Consider the following 19,814-nt stretch of genomic DNA (forward strand, 5'->3'; position numbering starts at 1 on the left):
TGAGGAGATGTCATTGAAAATGATATAAGATCTATGTTGATTCTAGAATCTGCATGGAATAAACTGGAAGGGAGATGAGAGGAAGACATAAATTGTGAGGTCTCTGCAATAAACCAGGAACTTCATTACATAAAATTACCTGGAAATTAGCACTTCCAGAACATATTTTACTTTAAAACGTTTCAACCAAATTATAAACAAGTTTTAGGTGATTTTTGGTGTTCCCTAATAAAATTGGCACATAATATTTAATCAGACTGCAGAGGATTATTTTAACTCTGTGGCGAGATGCAGAGAAATATGCAAAGGTATTGAAGGCAACAAATATGTTGAGAAATGCAAATTCTCACAAGTAAAAAGATTTGGAATTCTAGAAGGCAGCAGATTATCAATAGCTGTATCCAGATTCTTTGGAGTGGTGGGTTGCTTTAAATTAAGACTTCATAATAGCTCACGATGAAGTGAAATTCTCTAAGTACAAAGTGCCTTAACCTTGTAGGCAACTGGGATGTTGCTGAACAATAATCAAGGCCATAAAAAAGCTATGTGAGTGAATAGCAGACAAGACGATTACTTTCCTCCCCGTTTCCACGGCACATAACAGGTTATATTTTTAAAGTTTCGTCCTAGAAAATATCACAATCCACGTAGAATGTGGATTCAGGCCGCAAACCTTTATGACGCAATAGAAGAGGTGAAGAGGATGCTGACAATAAGAATTGGCTCAAAACAGCCAAATAGAGTTGGCAGTCGCCTAAACATTTCACAAAAATTAACTCACTAACCGGGGCGCCTGGGTGGCTCAGTCGTTAGGCGTCTGCCTTCGGCTCAGGTCATGATCCCGGGGTCCTGGGATCGAGCCCCGCATCGGGCTCCCTGCAAGGCGGGAAGCCTGCTTCTCCCTCTTCCATTCCCCCCTGCTTGTGTTCCCTCTCTCGCTGTCTCTCTTTCTGTGTCAAAATAAATGAGTGAAATCTTTAAAAAAAAAAAAAAAATTAACTCACTAACCAAGTACCCTCAAGCACCAAGCTAGCAGATCTTTCACTTCAAAAGCAACCACGTTTGGTTACCAAACTATCGACATCTGGGCACAGAATCCGGCTTTTATTTACCAACCCTGAGAAATAAGCCCCGAGTTAATTGAATCGCAGGGAGCGCAGAACCGGCGCATCCCTCCCGGGGAAGCCAGTCTGGCTCCGTAAGGGAGGGGAGGGCAAGGAGGGAGGCCTCGGCGCCAGGGGCCGAGCGCTCTCTCCGTCTAGTGTCCTTAGCTACCCCCGTTCCCAGCACCCGCCGTTCATTTGCCGCCTTCCGACGCGTGACCCCGGCGCGCTCGCGTCCCGGGCCGGTGACAGGCGCGGGGTACGCCGACAGATCCCATGCGCCCCCTCCCTCTCCTGGCCGCCGCAGTTGCCGCGTCCCGAACCCCGCTCCGGCTCCTCGGCAGAGGACTTGCCGCCGCCATGTCTGCCGCCGGGCGACTCAAATCCGTGGACTACGAAGTGTTCGGGAGAGTGCAGGGTAGGGGACCGCCCCCCCTACAGTGGGATGTCAAAGAGGCGTTAGGGGACGAAGGGGAGAAAGCTACCAGAAGTGCCACCCATCTTAACGACCCCCTCACCCCCCGCCACACTCGGGGAGGCAGGGACTTCCGCTCTGCCATGACACAGCAGCCGCGGGTGGGAAAGGAAGCGAAGCGCGCCTGCGCTGGAGAGCTGGGGTAGGCGGGGGAGGGAGAGCTGAGAACGCCGGGGTAGCGGGGGCGAGGGGAGGGAGAAAGGCATTTCGAACCCGCGGAGTGAGGGGGTGCGGGGTCGGGGGACGTCCGGCAGGCGGGGAAAGAACAAGGCTGGGTGGGAAAGGCAGAGAGGGCCTTTGAACTAGTGGCCCCCGTTTCATGCCACTTAAATTACCGGGCTGACTTGAGTTTCAGAAAGGACCCCTGGATGATGTTTGATGGTTCACTCTGCCAGAGATTACACTCCCCCCCCCCCCCGCCCTCCCCCGGCCTTGTAGCTTTTAGAAGAATTAAGTTGTCTAATTTTTGTTTCATCCTAAATTTAAATAGTTGCAAAGGATGTAATGTCTGGCTTATTTTTGCCATTGTTATTTCTAAATTAAAATGTTAAATCACTCTGAAATTTATCCAATGGAATATAAATATGGTAGTGATTTACTATTTACCGTTATTCATTTAAATTTAAGCTTTTTAACGTTGGGAAATTTTACATCATACCTTTCCTCTGAGTTTGATTTCCATTCTACTTTCCCCACAGCATTTTATCCCATTGTTATGTTTGAGATTTTATTGATCACACTATCAAGCTTTTTTTGCAATATATATGTATAGTATGTGTGTATATATACACATATACATTTAGATATATTTTCTTAATTTTCTTGGACCATAAAGCTCTATTATTTTTTTTTCTTCTGGCTTGAGTTGCTATTGTGATTATTATTGGAACACAATCATGAAGATAATAAAAATACATTTAAAGACATGATAAACATTCAATTTAAAAGGAAAATTTGTATTGGAAATTTATTTCTTAAGGAGAAAGCTGGGGGTATTTATGGAACCTTGATTAAAGGAAGTATACTTTATTTTGGTATGCTAGAGGTTTTTACACTTTGAAGTAATGTACAGGGTCAGATTAAAGATGGGCAAGAGTATGCTTTTTGTAAATAGATGGGCTTTCCTTTCAAAGGTGGTTGTGAAAAGGGAGGTAGGAAAGGAGAACCACCTCAGAGCACAGGTACTTTCTCAGACAGGCCCGTGTCAGGAAAGAATACATGTGAATGTTGAAGATCTGGAAATTGATTTTCTTAAAATTATCCATGGCCTTGTACCCTATAGAAGGTCTTTGGGTACACCCAACCGTCTGGTATTATGGATTGAAAACTACCACAATAAGTCATTGGAAGCACAGGACATAAAATATGAAAATGGTGGCAGAGACCACCTGACAAAATATTTGGACAGGAATGTCAGTGGTTAAGGAGTGCGTGTATGTGTCTGTGCACGTGACATTTATGGGGTATGTTCCATGTGCTGAGCATCTTACTATTGTTTACTTAATCCTCATCACAATTTTGTGAGATATATGTCTTATTCCTGTTTTCACAATGAGAAAACAGATACAGAGAAGTTCACTAACTTGGACCAGTCCTTAGTTGACAAATGGGATTTGGTCCTGCATCTCTCAAATTCTAAAACCTGTGCTTTTCCATTATGTGGTGTTTTTCTGTTAATACATAAGGTGTTTCTCTCGATTTTAACAATATAACTGTACTTTTGTGCATATGGTGGTTATATGGTATGTGAAGATCAATTTTGGGCAGCATTACAAATATAAAAAAGAGGAATGTACTACACAAATAGTGGGATTTAAAAAATCAGCTTTAGGGGCGCCTGGGTGGCTCAGTGGTTAAGTGTCTGCCTTCGGCTCAGGTCATGATCTCGGATCCTGGGATCGAGCCCCGCATTGGGCTCCCTGCTCAGCTGGGAGTCTGCTTCTCCCTCTCCCACTCCCCCTGCTTGTGTTCCCTCTCTCACTGTCTCTCTCTATGTCAAATAAATAAACAAAATATTTAAAAAAAAAAATCAGCTTTAGGGCTAACTTCCATAGTTTGCAGTATGTTAAATGGAAGAGTACATGCAAACTATTGATTTATCAAGGCACAGTATGTAAGACAAATTCACAATCACATGTTTGCTCACATACACACTGACATTTGCTGAGAACTTAGGATGTGCCATGCTCTGTACCCAAGGTTTACCTCTGTTGTCTCATTGAATCCTTAACACTGTGACCTCAACATTTCCCTCATTTAACAGGTGGAGAAATTGAGGCATAGAGAAGTAACTTTCCCAGTAACAGTGAGTTAAGTGGTGGTGCTAGGATTTGAACCTTGACAGTCCGATACCAGAGCCCATGCTCTTAATCATTATAATCTCTTGATTCTTCTCTCAATACTTTTCCACCTTTATTTTGCCTTCTTCCTAACTTATGCACCAAACACATATATACACTGATGTAGGACATTTGGACTAAGTTATTTGGACCATTCTGGATGACCCAGAGGACATTTTTATGGTACTTTTGGCTCCAAGGAAGTTTGACCTGGTCCGTAAGGAGTCAGACCTCTGCCTCTCTCTCTGTTGCTTGTTGACACTGCCACTATTTCTGTATATTAGTCTGTATCTCTGTCTCATAAAACTCACTATTTTCTCATGGATTACTTAAGAAATAATACAAACCATTAGCTTTTTGTCTGAGTCATAACGATTATGTAGACGTAATCGACAGTCATCAAAAATAATATAAATGAATAATAATTAGAGGGAACATTGTAAATTTAACTTCTAAAAGTATGGAATAATAAAATCTTAGTGAAAGCTGTCTTGCTAGAAATAATGGCTATGAAAATAAATTTACAATGGAAGTAGCTGTAATTGGGAACATTTAATATGGACAAAACAGATTGATAAATAAAATTGTCAGTAAAATATTTCAATGGAAAATATTCCCAATGAGGATGGTTTCAGTGATAGCAAAATGAACATGGAAGATATGGAAAATGATTTAATTGTCCTGTCCTGATGGAAAATTGGTCAATGAATTAAACTGGCTTGATGGAATTTATGATAGAAAATATTTTCCAACCCAAAACAAGGTTTGTTATATTTGTGTTTAGAATGTTTGAAGACATCCTTGGTGATAAAAGGCAGTCAAAACATTCTAGGGGTCAAGTATTACCTGCCTTGTTCTCAAATACACACAGCCTAATTTACAAACAGATTATATTCCAAGAATTAGTTTCTAACTTGGTTGTTTGAAATTCAGGAAAATACACTTATAGAAACAATATTACCAATATTGGATTCACTTCTCAGGAGCGTCTGCAAAGTTGACATAGAGAGCCTTTGGTTGCTGTTGCCTTTTCATTGCTGCTTCTCTTCCTCTGCCTTTTTAAAAAATAAATGTGTGTTTTAGAATAGTTTCAAATTTATAGAAAAGTTGGAAGATACTGTAGGAAGTTCCTGTATACCCCACATTCAGTTTCTTTAATTAAAATCTTACATTAGTATGGTACATTTGTCCCAACTGGTGAGCCAATATTGATACATTATGATTAACTAAAGTCTATACTTTATTCAGATTTTTTTAGTTTTTAACCTAAAGTCCTCTTTCTGTTCCAGGATTCATCTAGGATATCACTTTACATTTGGTCGTCTTGTCTCCTTAGGCTTCTTTAAGCTGTGACAGTTTTGTCGACTTGCCTTCTTCCCAGTGATTTTGGTAGTGTTGAGGAATACTTTGAGGTTAGGTACTTTGTAGAAAGCTCCCAGTTGGGATTTGTCTGGTATTTTTGTCATAGTAAGACTGGGGTTTTGGGTTATTGTGAGGGAGACCAGGCAAAGTGCCATTCTCATTACACAGTATCAAGGGACGTACTATCACTGTGACTGTCGCTGTTGATGTTAACCTCGATCACCTGGCTGAGATAGTGTTCATCAGGTTTCTCCACTGTTAAGTTACTCTTCCCCCCACCCTTTCCATCCTTTATGTTTTAATCTCCCTGTTCTCAAGAAACTCCACGTATTCCCCCACCAATTTCTGCTGCACTGGGGACTGTGGGATAAGGGATAGGGGAGCAGAGGACTGAGCTTCTGTATTTTTGGAGTATTCGTAACCATGGCATGGCTTAAAATGTTCCTCTAATTCTTTAATTACAGTTACATCTAGAATAATACCTGAAAATTTGAAAGGGAAATTGATTAAGCTGTGTATAGATGCTTTGATGCTTTACCAGCTCTTGGGTGAATACTAATGACAGTCATAGAAATGGATTGTGGCCCTCTGTTGGTTTACCTGTGCTTTAAAAATTTGGCAGTTGATTTTTGACAATATTAACTCAGATTCAGAATAGGAGTAACTTATTGGACTACAAACATAAATAATTTTTTTTAAGATTGCTTTAAAAAATCGGGATGAGGGATGCCTGGGTGGCACAGCCAGTTAAGCGGCTGCCTACAACTCAGGTCATGATCCTAAGGTCCTGGGATCGAGTCCCACATCGGGCTCCTTGCTCAGTGGGAGTCTGCTTCTCCCTCTGCCTGCCGCTCCCCCTGCTTGTGCTCTCTCTCTCTGATTTAAAAAAAAAATGGGGATGAGTTATTAAATAGCTTTGTCAGACCCACATGATTTGGGTGTACACATTTTTCCTTATGTAGACTGGAAAAGCTGTGTTTGAGAGGTTGAAAATTTTAGTACCTAAAGTCAAGAAACATAAATATCATTAAGTCTAATTCCCTTGCTTATCTTTGTTCCTGTAGCATTTCATTTATAGTCCTGTTCTACTTCTTGTTTTTACTTCTCATTAATCCATTCTGCTTTCAACTACAATTATTTGTGTACACATATCTGTGCCTCAACTAGACAGAAAGGATAGTATTTTCAAGGTCAAGCTGATGGCTTGTTTTTATAGCCCCTACAGCTGTGCTTCTGGTGGGGACTTCAGAAGTGTCTTCAATTAAATTGAAGTGCAAGGGGATAGTTGGCTTGGAGAAGAAACAGTAGTGTGACGGCGGTTTCAACAATCTGAAAGATGCCATGGTGTGTGGCTCCAGGGGACAGACCCTGGATGGAAGGTGAAAGGTTAAAGGAAGGCCTTTCTAAAAAAGATGTTTAACATCATTAAGAGCCACTGTCTAAGGTAGTGACTGGATGACTTCCTGCATCCAAAATTGACACCATGCAGTCAGATCCCAGGATGAAGGGGCACATTACAACATAAAAATTTGATTTTATGTGAAAGCATGCGGATGTTTAAAATTCATCATGGTTTCTTTAAATATCGGTGCTTCTTTGTGAATTTAAAGTAAGATTTGCTTTGCAAATATTCACCTCAGAGGCTCTCACTGACACATCTTTGCACAATTGCGGCCCATTGAGCCTCGACTCAGCAGCGTGTGTTTGGAGTCTTTCATAACTGAAGGGGCTGATGTCTCTGTCCCAGTTTCCAGAGCAGTGTGCCTGTAAAAAACCTGCATGTGTCATATCAGCTTCCCTTCTCTTTAACAAGCGAGGTGGAAGCGGGGCCAGAGAGACCATGGAAGCCCATAGAAGCATCTCTTCCAACACAGGCCCAGTCCCAGGAGTGCTCTGTTCCAGCCAGGGCCAATGATAAACTGCAGAGAATCTATCTCCATGTTTGCTTTTTCTTTCTATACGGATCTCCGTCTGTTGTACCCAAGTGCTTCAAACTAGGGATCAGGACTCTCAGAAAGATTCTGAGAAAATTCCAAGTGGGTTATGGAGCTTTGGATGGTTAATTCTCGCATGGTTCACTGCTTCACAAAGTGAATGGACTGACACCTCTCGATGCACATTCCTGTGGGGTTGTGGTTAAGGGGCCTAATAAATAACACCCCTCTTAATTATGTGAGTTCTTGACGAGGAAGACGAAGAGTGAAGCAGAAGTTTGGGAACGTGGTGTGAATCTTCAGGTAAGTGGATTTCACAACAATCTCAGTGCAGAATGAAACACACCCCGGCATAGGCAGGGCTCCCCTAACACGTGGAACCGGGAGACACATAAGATCCCTGATCCCCGAGGGAAACTCACTCCCAGGAGGAGGAAGAAGAGGAAGCACTGGGCTATGCTTGTTTCTCCTTCTGAACTTACCAGTTAGATAAGCCCCTGCATGTCCCTGAGGAGGAGTAGGGACAGGGTAGAGTGGCCAAGAGTGTCACACTAATGGATATTCCTCCTCAAAGAAGGAACTACCGTGGAGGCTCAGAAGCTTTCTCCTCTAGAAATAGGTTGCAAAGTCCAGAGAGAGCTCCACCATTTAGTTCTGGCCCCGGTTCTTCAAGATGTTCTGTTCCCCAGAGTGTTTTTGTGTGGGGTGAAAGGAAAAGTTAGGGAGGTTGTCTGGTGACCACAATGGGAGAATGACTGCCCTGTTTGACAGAAAGAGGCAGGAAGGACTACACCACGGTCCTGTTTTCTGCTCTCCTTTTTCTTTTTTTTTTGGGTGACATTTTAAAAAATTGAGATATAATTCACATAATATTAAACTCACCCTTTTAAAGTGTTCAAAGCATACTAAATATATAGTGATTTTTTCCAGTAGTCACGATGTTTTTGCACCCATCACCACTAATTCCAGAACATTTCCATCACCCCAAAAAGAAACCCTCCCTCACATTTCCCTTTAGCAGTCGTTCCCCATTCCCCTCTGGGGGGGTCAGGGCCGAGGCCATTGTGATGTCCTTGGCCTTTTCCTCATGGTTTCAAGAAGGCTGCTATAGCTCCATCATGATATTCAACCTACAGTAAGGAAGAGGGAGGCTATGAGGGCGAAACCGCCGGCCGTGTCAGTCCTGTCAACGCGCTTTCCTGAAGTCTTCCACCAGGGACATGGCTCGCATCTCATGGGCCACTCTTCTTACAAGGAAGACAGGAACTATAGAAAGGCATGTTGCTGCCCCGAGTAAAATCAGAATCTGTTAGAAAGTTAGAAGGGGAGAATGGATTCTGTGTAGGCAGTTAGCAATGTCTGCCACAGATATTTATAAATTAAGTAAATTTAACAGTAATGATTACATTCTGTATTCTTTCCCAGCTAGTGACACAGAAGGATTTATTCCAGGAAATCTTTGATCTCCATGGTCTCAACCTCAAAACATTAGATCGATAACCAAGACAAACTAAGTTTCTGTTAAGTCCATACTGAATCTTTCATACATGATTTATTTCAGTCTTATGTTTTGTTGTCCATCTGTCACTGCCTAGAGAAATGGGCAACATTTCCATTTTCTACCTGGTTTGTCAAGCAGTATGAACTTAGCCTAAAATTATGTCTCTTAAATGGCAGTCCTTTAGCTCTATTGTTTTAAGATTTGTTTAATAAATGAGTGTGCCATTATTGCTCATAGTTATAAATACAGCCACACATTCTGCTTCAGTCTCTCATCTCAAATCCTGTTAAGTTCTATAAGACGACCGATTTAACCTTTACTTTTTCCCATTCTTGTGGTTGTTATGTCTTTATTTATAAACAACATGCTGATATTAATAGTTCTTTTTTTGCCAACTTAGGCATTATCTAGTGGCTTCTTACTATCTTTTATTTTATATACTAAATATGTATGTATACATGTAATGTTAACTTTAAAAGTAAAACTGCCAGTTATTTTACCAGCAAAAAAGGGTTTATTTGGGAATAAAAGAGAATTGTGAATCAGGACAAACAAGTTGGGGCACAACCTTAGGTGAGTCTGGGCAACAAAGGAGAGGCATGCTTTTTTAAGGACAAAAGGGGTACTTTGGGAAGGCCATTATGAACTAAAACTCCAGTGGGGTAAACTGGGAATTCCAAGTGTGGTGGCTTCTCTTTGACTGAGCTGTTGCCCAGATGAGGGGGCAGGGAATGAGGAAAGTGTTTCTTCCTTAGGCTGCAGTAGCAGAGTACTATCTGTGTGCAAGGTCAAGCCTGGGTAAGGTCAAGTCCCTCACTTCCTGTTGGGTCTGCAATGGACTATGAATGGCAGGGCGTGAGAGCTCCCCCTGCTTAAACCTCCCAACTCCATTTGAGTCAAATTTCCCATTACTAATTTTCATAACACTATGTATTATTTAGGTAAAGTTCTGCTAGAATCAGCACAGAATTCTTGAGATTCTTCCCAGCTCTGGAATGCAGTAAATTTATTATCATCATTTTGAATTAAAGTCTAATCAATCTGCCTGTATGTATATTTGCAATATTAATAAGGAATTATTACAGGAGAGTTAAGTATTTCACTTAAATACTTATCAGCTGGTTTATCTTTCATTCATTTATTCAACTGCTATGTGCCAAGCTCTGATCTAGGTGCCGGGAACACAGTGGTGAACAAGACAGAAAAAAGTCGTGTCCTAATAGAACTTTCAGTGAAGACAGGAAATTAAAAAAAAGTAGACAAATGTCTTGTAATGTCCTCTGGTAATCAGTACTATACATATACAGGAAATATATGGGGTGCATTGTTGTTTTAGATGAATTGGTCAGGGGACATATTGTTACAGGATTTTTTTTCCTTTAGTGCCCGTGGTTCTTGGTCACACCGCTTTGAAGGATGAAGAGGCAGACCAGAGGAAGGGTGGTGGGCAGCAAAGGGAAGTTTTTTGAGTGATAGTAAAGCAAAGTTTATTGAGCGATAGTGCAAAGCTCGTGAAGAGGGAGGGGACCCAAGAGGGTTGCCACCAGAGTTTCTAAGTCTAGGGGATTTTATGGGTTTGTCGGCAGGCTGTTTTAATCTTATTAACCCTCCATGTGCCTGTCACCCAATCAGGTTTTTGTCATCTACCTATCACCTGGGAAAGGTTGGACGGCTCCGTCCAGGGTGGTGTAAAATCCTTTTAAGGGTGGTTTCCTCTTAGAGCGGGGGTGGGGTGGGGTGGGGGGCCTTTGTCCCTGCCTGCCTTTCTCCCAACCATCCTTCATTAATACTTCTAAGGAGATGACATTTGTGCAGAGATATGAAGGAGATGGAGTTAGTCATTAGAAGGTCAGGGGAAGAGCATTTTAGGCATAGGGAATAGTACATACAAAGGCTGTGAGGCAGGAATATGCTTGGCATATTGAGCACGAAGGAGGCAAATTTGTCTGAAATGGAGAGAGCAAAGAGGGAGTCCTAAAATATGAGGTAGATTCATGGGGGAGGGAGTCTGGAGGCTGTGGCCAGTAGGACACCTCTTATTTTGAGTGTAATGATGAGCCAGTAGAGGGTTTTAAGCTGGGGAAGAAAATGATACGACATTACTTAAGAAGAGAAAATCACCTTGGGTGTTTTGTAGAGAATAGACTGTAGGAGGGCAGAACTAGAAGCAGGGAGACGAGTTAAGGAGGCTGTTGAGAAATGATAATTTGGACTAGGGTATAAAAACAGTATTACCCATGTTTCTAAAAACATTGAAACAGAATCAGCTTTTTTTTTTTTTTTTTGGTAAGTCTTAAATGAAGTTTGGGGCTAGGAATAATTTGTAAAGTGAGTGCAGTGACATGGTTTTGAATATTTAACTAAGTGACAATCTAAGTGAAGGGCTGCGTGGGCTGCTCCAACACCAGGTCCAAGGAGGGCACAGGGGAGGGTTTTTTTGCCTTTTCATTGTCTGAAGCTCCATTCCTGTAGTGCTGTGGGCTTGTAAAATAGGTGAAGGAACATTGCTCTGCAAGCACATGATTTAGTTACCGACATGAACCTGAACAGCGTCATCCAGAAAGGCATCAGATCTGCAATACCCTACAAGACTTTTCCCTTTACGATGCAGTTCTTGATTGGGAATAAAAGTCCTGGGACGCCTGGGTGGCTCAGTCGGTTAAGTGTTTGCCTTCGGCTCAGGTCATGATCTCAGGGTCCTGGAATCGAGTTCCGCATCAGACTCCCTATCCCTCTGCCCCTATCCCCCGTTCATGCTCTCTTTCTCTCAAGTAAATAAATAAATAAAATCTTAAAAAAAAAAGTCCTTTTCAAACCTTTCCCAGGCCTTCCATTAAGGTAGAACCACCCATTGGTTCTACACTTTCGTGGGCCTGTGAATCACCCGGGGAGGATGCTAAAACCTGATTCCTGGACTCCACCTGCAGAGTTTGTTTCTGGAGGTCTGGGGAAGGGGCCTGAGAATATGATTATCTGAAAAACTCCACTTCTGCTGGTGCTGTTGGGCATTGGGCTGTTCTTTGAATAGGAAAGTGCCGGACCAGATGTTTCCAATTTCTGTTTACTTCCGTTGCCTGGCTTTCTTTTCCTAATGCTGACATCACAGGGGGCTGCTGGCTGTGGAGGACCTCGGGGTAATGGGCACAACACAGCCCTGCCCTAAACCTTTAATGCTTCTTGGGCAGCGTCTTTTTGGGTTCCCCTCAGGCTTAGGATAAAACGACTGCACACTTTTCACAGTTCGGCCTGTTTTCTGTTCCGTCCCTCTCTTCTACATGGTCAGCTTTAGCTGAAGTTTCTCTGTGAGTTTTCTGCCAAATCCTTGCATATCTACAAGCGACTGTCTTTCCTTCCATCTATATAACAAATTGCCTTTCTGATTCCCCTTCAGATCAATACTTGCCACTCATCATTTCTCCCCATTTTATATGTATCTTTTAAAATACCTTTATAGCCCTATAAAAATTCCATTTGTGATATATCCTGTCTTTATTGCATTACTACTGTTTTTCTTCATCCTCATTTGATACCACAATACGCTATCATCAGAAAACAAATGATACCCCCTGTTATTATAAATCTGCTTACAAAATACATAACATTATCTAAACCATCGATCTCTTCTGTATCTTTTTAAGTAGGCTCAATACAAAATACATAACATTATCTAAACCATCGATCTCTTCTGTATCTTTTTAAGTAGGCTCAATTGCTCTATATATAGGCACTATCTTTTGACCTCTTTGGATATTGGTTTGATTTATCACTTATGATTTCCCAATGTATTTAAAACATTTTTTCAGTTGAGATATAATTTAAATTCAGTAACATTCACCTTTTTTTCGTGTATAGTTTAATGAGTTTTGAAAAATGCATACAATCACTTAATGACCACCACAGTTGAGATGCAGGGCAGTGCCTTCACCCCAGAAATTTCCCTCTTGCCCCTTTGCAGCTCTCCTTCCCCCAGCCCTTGGCAAACCTGATCAATTTCCTGTCCCCATAGTTTTGCTTTTTCCAGAATATGGAATTAAAATTAAAAAAAATGTTTTATTGCATTCAAATTTGAATTTATTCCTTTCACTTAAAGAAGAAATTCTAAAAGCTGAGGATGGGTAAGTTGTATGCCAAATATACTTAACTGTCCTTGGTAATAAGTATTTTGTTTTATTTACCCTTTTGAAATAGAATGAATATGCAGTGTGGCTTTTCATGATTCTTTGGTTTCAGAATAATACTATTTTTCTCCAAAAAGTCTTCCTTTTCTGTTTTTATTTTAAAAGAAAATAATTTTAAAAAACATTCTCTGAATATGTTCAGATATGAAAGTTTTTGTTCATTTACTTACTATTTATTTTTTTATTTATTTTTTTTTTTTTTAATTTTTTTTTTTAAGATTTTATTTATTTATTTGAGACAGAGAGAATGAGATAGAGAGAGCATGAGAGGGAGGAGGGTCAGAGGGAGAAGCAGACTCCCTGCCGAGCAGGGAGCCCGATGCGGGACTCGATCCCGGGACTCCAGGATCATGACCTGAGCCGAAGGCAGTCGCTTAACCGACTGAGCCACCCAGGCGCCCTTTACTTACTATTTAATAAAATAGATGAAAGTGAAGTCAGGAGATACATAATTTTTTAAAAGTTAAACGAACTGACATTTCTTTTTATCTTTTTTTTTGTACAGGTGTTTGCTTCAGAATGGTAAGTGAATTTTTTGGTTTTTTTCCCCCCTACTTGTTATTTCTATTTACAGAGATAGAGCAGTTTTCTACTTAGTGCTGGTCTAGTGCTTATTTTCTGTCCTTGATGGTAAATGAAGTACTTGTATTTCTTCCAAATTACTGCTTGAGATTTTTTATTATAGTTGTCTTTTGAAAGTAGTCTATCAAAAGCATTACAGCCTGCCTAGTTTGTAGTTAATGTTTTGTATGAATTTCAAAAGTATCTCTACTGGGATAATCAAATTAAACATTTTGGTTAGGTTTACTGAATATAAAGTATGAGATTTGGTCCTTGTTCTGGATGGAAGAAGCCCTCTAGGCAAATGTCTCTATCTTGAATTGCATGATAAAAAATGCTCATGTTGCATAAGGAAGTGGTTCTCAGGGATTAAGACAAGTTAAGACTCCTTATTACTTTAAAAATTTTTATTTTGTTAATATGCTTTTTTCCTAAAAGTAAAATGTGCATGTGTTTTCACCTATTGCCTGAGCTAGCAGTCACTAGATTAGCTCTCTGTTCCTAACCTCTGAGGGTTCTAGCATGTTCCCAACCAGTGAAGTCTCCTCGTTTTGAGATAGTTCCCTACCCCACAATTCAGATTGTCTCCTTTTTCATTATCATTTTCAGAACCAGCTTCACCATAAATCCTAGCTGTAACCATCTCTGTTTGGTTGGGGATGTAGAGTGTATAGATTCTTGGTCACTCTGACCTCCAAACAGAAGACCGTGTTTTTAAAAAATTTCCGTAGATAGCATCCACAAGAATTTTGTATGATGTCAATAAAATAGTTCAAAATCAAAATGTTGCTAGGTTTTCATTTGTCAGCATAACTGAATTTAGAACTGAGAAGAGGAATTTTTAAAAGACTGTAAAGAATAATAGGAGAAATAAACTTACCTATAGACAATTGTAACATTTGTGTGGCAAGTCCATAGCCAATGGAAGACATCAGAATCTTTTAATTGAATACTGTATATTGATCATGATTCAGTATTTTCCCTCAGTGATTGAAGATCTTGGAGTGATGATCATGTGGAATCCAGACAACGTAATTGAGTGTTAGAAGGTATAGGGGCCATGCAACTGAATTTGATGGATCCCAAAACACATCATGGAAACTGTTTTCTGAAGTAATTCCCACTCTCAGTTTATTTTCTCATAATATTCGCTTTCCTGAAAGTGGAATTTAATAAGGTCCCATTTAGGTAAAGGTCTTGTAAACAGGTATGATTGTAGGTCAGCTACAGAATTTTTGGCATGGATTGTAGGAAAAAAACTATCAGTTACATTTTTTAATGCTGGATTTTGTTTCATTTATTTTCTCCTAAAACCAGTACACAGAAGGTGAAGCTAAGAAAATAGGAGTGGTTGGCTGGGTGAAGAATACCAGCAAAGGCACTGTGACAGGCCAAGTGCAAGGCCCCGAAGAAAAAGTCAATTCCATGTAAGTAGCAAGACTAATAATGCACTCATGCTATTAATGAACTTATTTTAATGTTTCATTGGACACTAAGAATAGTATTGATGGACCAAATTCAGTTTGTAGATTATAACTAAACTAACATGTTTTTAGGCATACCAGCAAGGAAATCTTCAGAGTTGGGAATGGAATTTGTACATTTAGGAATGGATTTCCCACTTGGGCAGGCCCTCCAAAAGAGCAATGGTGTCACTCTTTAATCTATTTGAATTGTGTTCTGTCTCTTCTAACATGGGGGAAACATCTTGGGCCCATGTATCTCTCATCCAAAGTGGTTGTGAAGAAGCAAAAGCCTTTGGATGGTTCTTGAAGTTCTTTTAATTAATTGATTAATTAATTTTTTGAGATACAGCATGCGAGCATGTGCAAGGGGTGGAGGGAGAGGGAGAGAGAGAATCTCAAGCAAGCTCCATGCCCAGCACAGAGCCTGACATGGGGTTCAATCTCACAACTCTGAGATCATGACCTGAGCCAAAATCAAGAGTTGGATGCTTAACACCCAGGCACTCCTGGTTCTTGAAGTTTTTAAAGTAGACTTCAAGGCAAAAAGGCTGCTCTCTACTTTTTATTAAGTATCTTATTTATCTAATTGTAATTTTATTTTTACTGTTGGTAAAAGTGTGTTTTATAAGTTTTAGGGCTACCATAATGAGTCCTTGCATTCCAAAGGAGATCTGGGTTCAGTAGTAAGGAAAACAGTGCCCTGTCATATTCAAAGGCCTTATCTTTTCAGTTTCACAAATTCCACTGTTCTCTGTAGTATTTTTTTAAAATAAAAAATAGCTAACATTTGCTGAGTATTTGCAGTATTAGGTAATATGCTACACGCTTCACATGGTTTATCTCATTTAATCTTCATAACGGATCTTATGACAAAAGTGCTAAGTCATACCCAATTTATTTTATTGTTTGCAGTTTATCTTTGTTTTCATTACTTAATGTTTTCAGATTTCAAAAGTAATACTTTTTTGCCTATTGTAATAAGTGAAGTAGTAAGATGCTGAGAGGTAAAAAAGCAAAGCTAGTAATTTGCTCCTTCACCTCTGCTTCCCTCCTCTTGATGGAACCCCGGGCCTGTTGCCTTGTGAAGACTTTCTGAAGCTTTCTCTTTCACTTTAAAGTATTTAAGCATTTATAGTTAGGATTTTGCTTGTTTTTACCAAAATAGACTACTTTATGCATATTTTTCTGTAACTAGTTTTTTCATTTTATAGACATTCATCAATCAGTAAACATATAACCACTAACTCCTTATTTTTTCTAATTTCTTTATGTATAAGTACATACTTTGTGTATAAAACTTGTAACCCAACTTGGAAAGTGGGGTCTAAAAATTCAATTTCATAAAATGTATGGTAACAGTTAATGAAAAACTAATTTTCAGTAGGATTGTCCAAAATGCAGAAAAGATTGTGAGACTTATGTTGTATAGAACTAAGTAGTTAAAAAAATGATAAAGTGCCAAATGACTATGAAGTATTAGGAATAGGGGCTGCATGGGAGGATAGATGCTCATGCCTATCATGTTATATCCTAATCCATATTGTAGCAGGTTTTTTATTAATATCCTTCACATAAATGTAATCATATCATATACATTCTGCCCAGTTTTTCTTTTCAACCCCTGCACACCCCTTCTTCCTTCCCAGTACTACCAGTAATCTATGTTAGCAACTGGGAGGGCTTCTTCCCGTGTTTGTTTCCATATTCACCTTCACACACACACACACACACACACACACACTTGGGTGCACAAACAGTTTTGGGTTATGAGCAATATTTGCTTTTTAAAAATGGGATCATGGTGTACACACTTCTGTGCATCTCACTTTAAGATTCAAAAATATCCCCAGGAAACAAATAATCCAATTAGAAAATGAACAGAAGACATGAATACAGTTCTCCAAAGAAGATGTCCAGATAGACAACAGACACATGAAAAGATGCTCCGCACTGCTCATCATCAGGGAGATGCAAATCAAAACCACACTGAGATATCACCTCACAGCTGTCAGAATGGCTAAAATAAAAAACACAAGAAACAACAACTGTTGGCAAGTATGTGGAGAAAAAGGAACTCTCAGGCACTGTTGGTGGGAATGCAAACTGGTGTAGCCACTCTGGAAAACAGTATGGAGGTTCCTCAAAAAATTAAAAATAGAACTACCATATGAGGGGTGCCTGGGTGGCTCAGTTGGTTAAGCGACTGCCTTCGGCTCAGGTCATGATCCCAGAGTCCCGGGATCGAGTCCCACATCGGGCTCCCGGCTCGGCGGGGAGCCTGCTTCTCCCTCTGACCCTATCCCCTCTCATGCTGTTTCTCTCTCTCTCTCTCTCTCTCTCTCAAATAAATAAATAAATAAATAAAATCTTTAAAAAAAAAAGAACTACCATATGATCCAGTAATTCTACTATGAGGTATTTACCCAAAGAAAATGAAAACACTAGTTCAAAAAGATATATGCACACCTATGTTTATTGCAGCATTATTTACTATAGCCACGTTATGGAAGCAGCCCAAGTGTCCATCCATAGACGAATGGTTAAAGAAGATGTTATATATATACAACAGAATATTACTCAGCCATAAAAAAGAATGAAATCTTGACATTTGCAACAACATGGATGGACCAAGAGAGTATAATACTAAGCGAAATTAGTCAGAGAAAGACAAATACCTTATTTCACTTGTGTGGAATTTAAGGAACAAAACAAATGAACAAAGAAAAAAAGAGACAAACCAAAAAGCAGACTCTTAACTATAGAGAACAAAAAGATGGTTAGCAGAGTGGGGGTGTATGTGGGGGATGGGTGGAATAGGTGAAGGGGATTAAGGGTACACTTACCATGATGGGCACTAAGTAATGTATGGAATTGCTGAATCACTATAGTGTAGACCTGAATAGAACACTGTGTATTAATTATACTGGAATTAGAAAACAAAACAAAACAAAAATACATCCAGGGAAACCCATCCAAGTCAAATGGTAGAGCTTTAATTCATTCTTTTTAATAGCTGCTTAATATTCCACAGTATTAATGTACCATTATTTATTATCTTATTGCTGAGAATTCATTTTGTTTCTCTTTTTTTTTTTTTCCAGTAAGAGCAATGCCATAATAAATATTCTACTGGTGATTTCATATTTGGGAGATAGATTCCCAGAAGTGTGGTTGACACGTCTGTGTACTATTAATTTAAAAAATATTTGTCAGACTGCTTTTCAAAACAGCTGTAAACAATTTACATTTTTTTCCTCTTCATCCTGTGGGCAATTGGTATTATTGCTCTCCAATTTCTTTTATCTGATTGGGTGTAGAGTGATGTATTATTTTTTCACTGTAATTTGCTTTTCTCTAATTACTGGTTATTTTGAGCATCTTCATGCTTGTGGCTATGTGGATTTGTTCTCATGAACTAACTCCCTTTCACATCCTTTCTCCATTTTTCTATGGGACTGTTTGTCTCTTGCCAATTTTTGAGAGCTCTTTTTATATTGGTAATGATTACTAACTCATTATCTGTTATCTCTTTTGCAAGTATTTCCCCAAATCTATCCTTTGCCTATTCATTAGTTTTGTTTATTTATGATGGCTTTTGCAACATAGATTGTTTTAATTTTTATAAACTCAAATATGGTTATCTTTTCTTTCTGGTTAAGAAACAGATTGTAAGTGTTGTTCTAACTTTTTGATGCTTTATTATATTACACATTTATTCCATTTGGAATTTGTTATTTATTTATTTATTTATTTATTTATTTTTTTATTTTTTTAAAGATTTTATTTATTTATTTGAGAGAGAGAGAATGAGAGACAGAGAGCATGAGAGGGAGGAGGGTCAGAGGGAGAAGCAGACTCCCTGCCGAGCAGGGAGCCCGATGCGGGACTCGATCCAGGGACTCCAGGATCATGACCTGAGCCGAAGGCAGTTGCTTAACCAACTGAGCCACCCAGGCGCCCTGGAATTTGTTTTTTATTTACAGTATGGGATTGGGGACTATTTTTTACCAGCTGAATAGCAGTTGTGCCAGCATTACTATTAAATAATCAGTCTTTCCCCATAGAACTGAAATCATTTTATCGTATATTGACATAGCATATAAACTGGATTTTATTCCTGGGTTCTCTTCTGGTCCCCTACTAGATCTATTTATCTATTCCTAGACTAATACTTCCTATTGATTTAATTACAGTGTCTTTGTAGGATAGTTCCCTTCACTATTTTTTTTATTCATTTATTTGCTTCCTTGGGCATTTATTTTCTCTTTAAACTTTAAGATACTCTTATTCATTTAATTGGAATTATATGTTTTTTATTTTTATTATCTAATTATTTATTTAAAGGTTTATTTATTTATTTTAGAGAGAGAGTGCACTCTTGGGGGGAGGGGCAGAGGGAGAGAGAGAGAATCTTAAGCAGATTCCAGGCTGAGTGCAGAGCTTGACGCGGGGCTCAATCTCATGACCTGAGCCGAAATCAAGAGTTGGATGATTAACCGACTGAGCCGCCTAGGTGCCCCAAGGAATTATATCTGTTTTTTTAAAAAAACTTCCCCAATTGTCTTACAAATATGCTTTTTAAAATAAGCTTTAGGGGTGCCTGGCTGGCTCAGTGGGTAGAGCATGAGACTCTTAATCTGGGGGTTATGAGTTCAAGCCCCACACTGGATGTAGAGATTACTTAAAAAATAAATCTTTTTTTTTTTTTTTTTTAAAGATTTTATTTATTTATTTGACAGAGAGAGACACAGCGAGAGAGGGAACACAAGCAGGGGGAGTGGGAGAGGGAGAAGCAGGCTCCCCGCAGAGCAGGGAGCCCGATGCGGGACTCGATCCCAGGATCCTGGGATCATGACCTGAGCTGAAGGCAGTCGCTTAACCAACTGAGCCACCCA

At 39.6% G+C, this 19,814-nt stretch overlaps 2 protein-coding genes across 4 annotated transcripts in view; both read left to right on the top strand.

Annotated features, from left to right (window-relative positions):
- The first annotated feature begins 1,124 nt into the window (after window positions 1-1,124).
- ACYP2 (acylphosphatase 2) overlaps window positions 1,125-19,814 on the top strand; it is a 129,659-nt gene continuing 110,969 nt past the window's right edge. Inside the window, exons 1-3 of one of the 3 annotated variants that reach the window (XM_081832036.1) lie at window positions 1,125-1,521; window positions 13,398-13,414; window positions 14,771-14,880. In XM_081832036.1, the coding sequence (XP_081688162.1) occupies window positions 1,380-1,521; window positions 13,398-13,414; window positions 14,771-14,880 (269 nt within the window). In that variant the 5' untranslated portion in view covers window positions 1,125-1,379. The remainder of the gene's footprint in view (window positions 1,522-13,397; window positions 13,415-14,770; window positions 14,881-19,814) is intronic. The other 2 variants (XM_081832037.1, XM_006727595.3) reach the window with 2 other exon arrangements.
- Window positions 14,869-19,814, top strand: part of CIMIP6 (ciliary microtubule inner protein 6) — a 161,228-nt gene continuing 156,282 nt past the window's right edge. The window contains exon 1 of the mRNA XM_081832035.1: window positions 14,869-14,880. The gene's annotated coding sequence lies outside the window, so the exon portion shown is untranslated. The remainder of the gene's footprint in view (window positions 14,881-19,814) is intronic.

The sequence above is a fragment of the Leptonychotes weddellii genome, chromosome 10 (assembly GCF_054177405.1).
Source record: "Leptonychotes weddellii isolate Sample4059 chromosome 10, ASM5417740v2, whole genome shotgun sequence".
In the NCBI taxonomy this organism is placed as follows: Eukaryota; Metazoa; Chordata; class Mammalia; order Carnivora; family Phocidae; genus Leptonychotes; species Leptonychotes weddellii.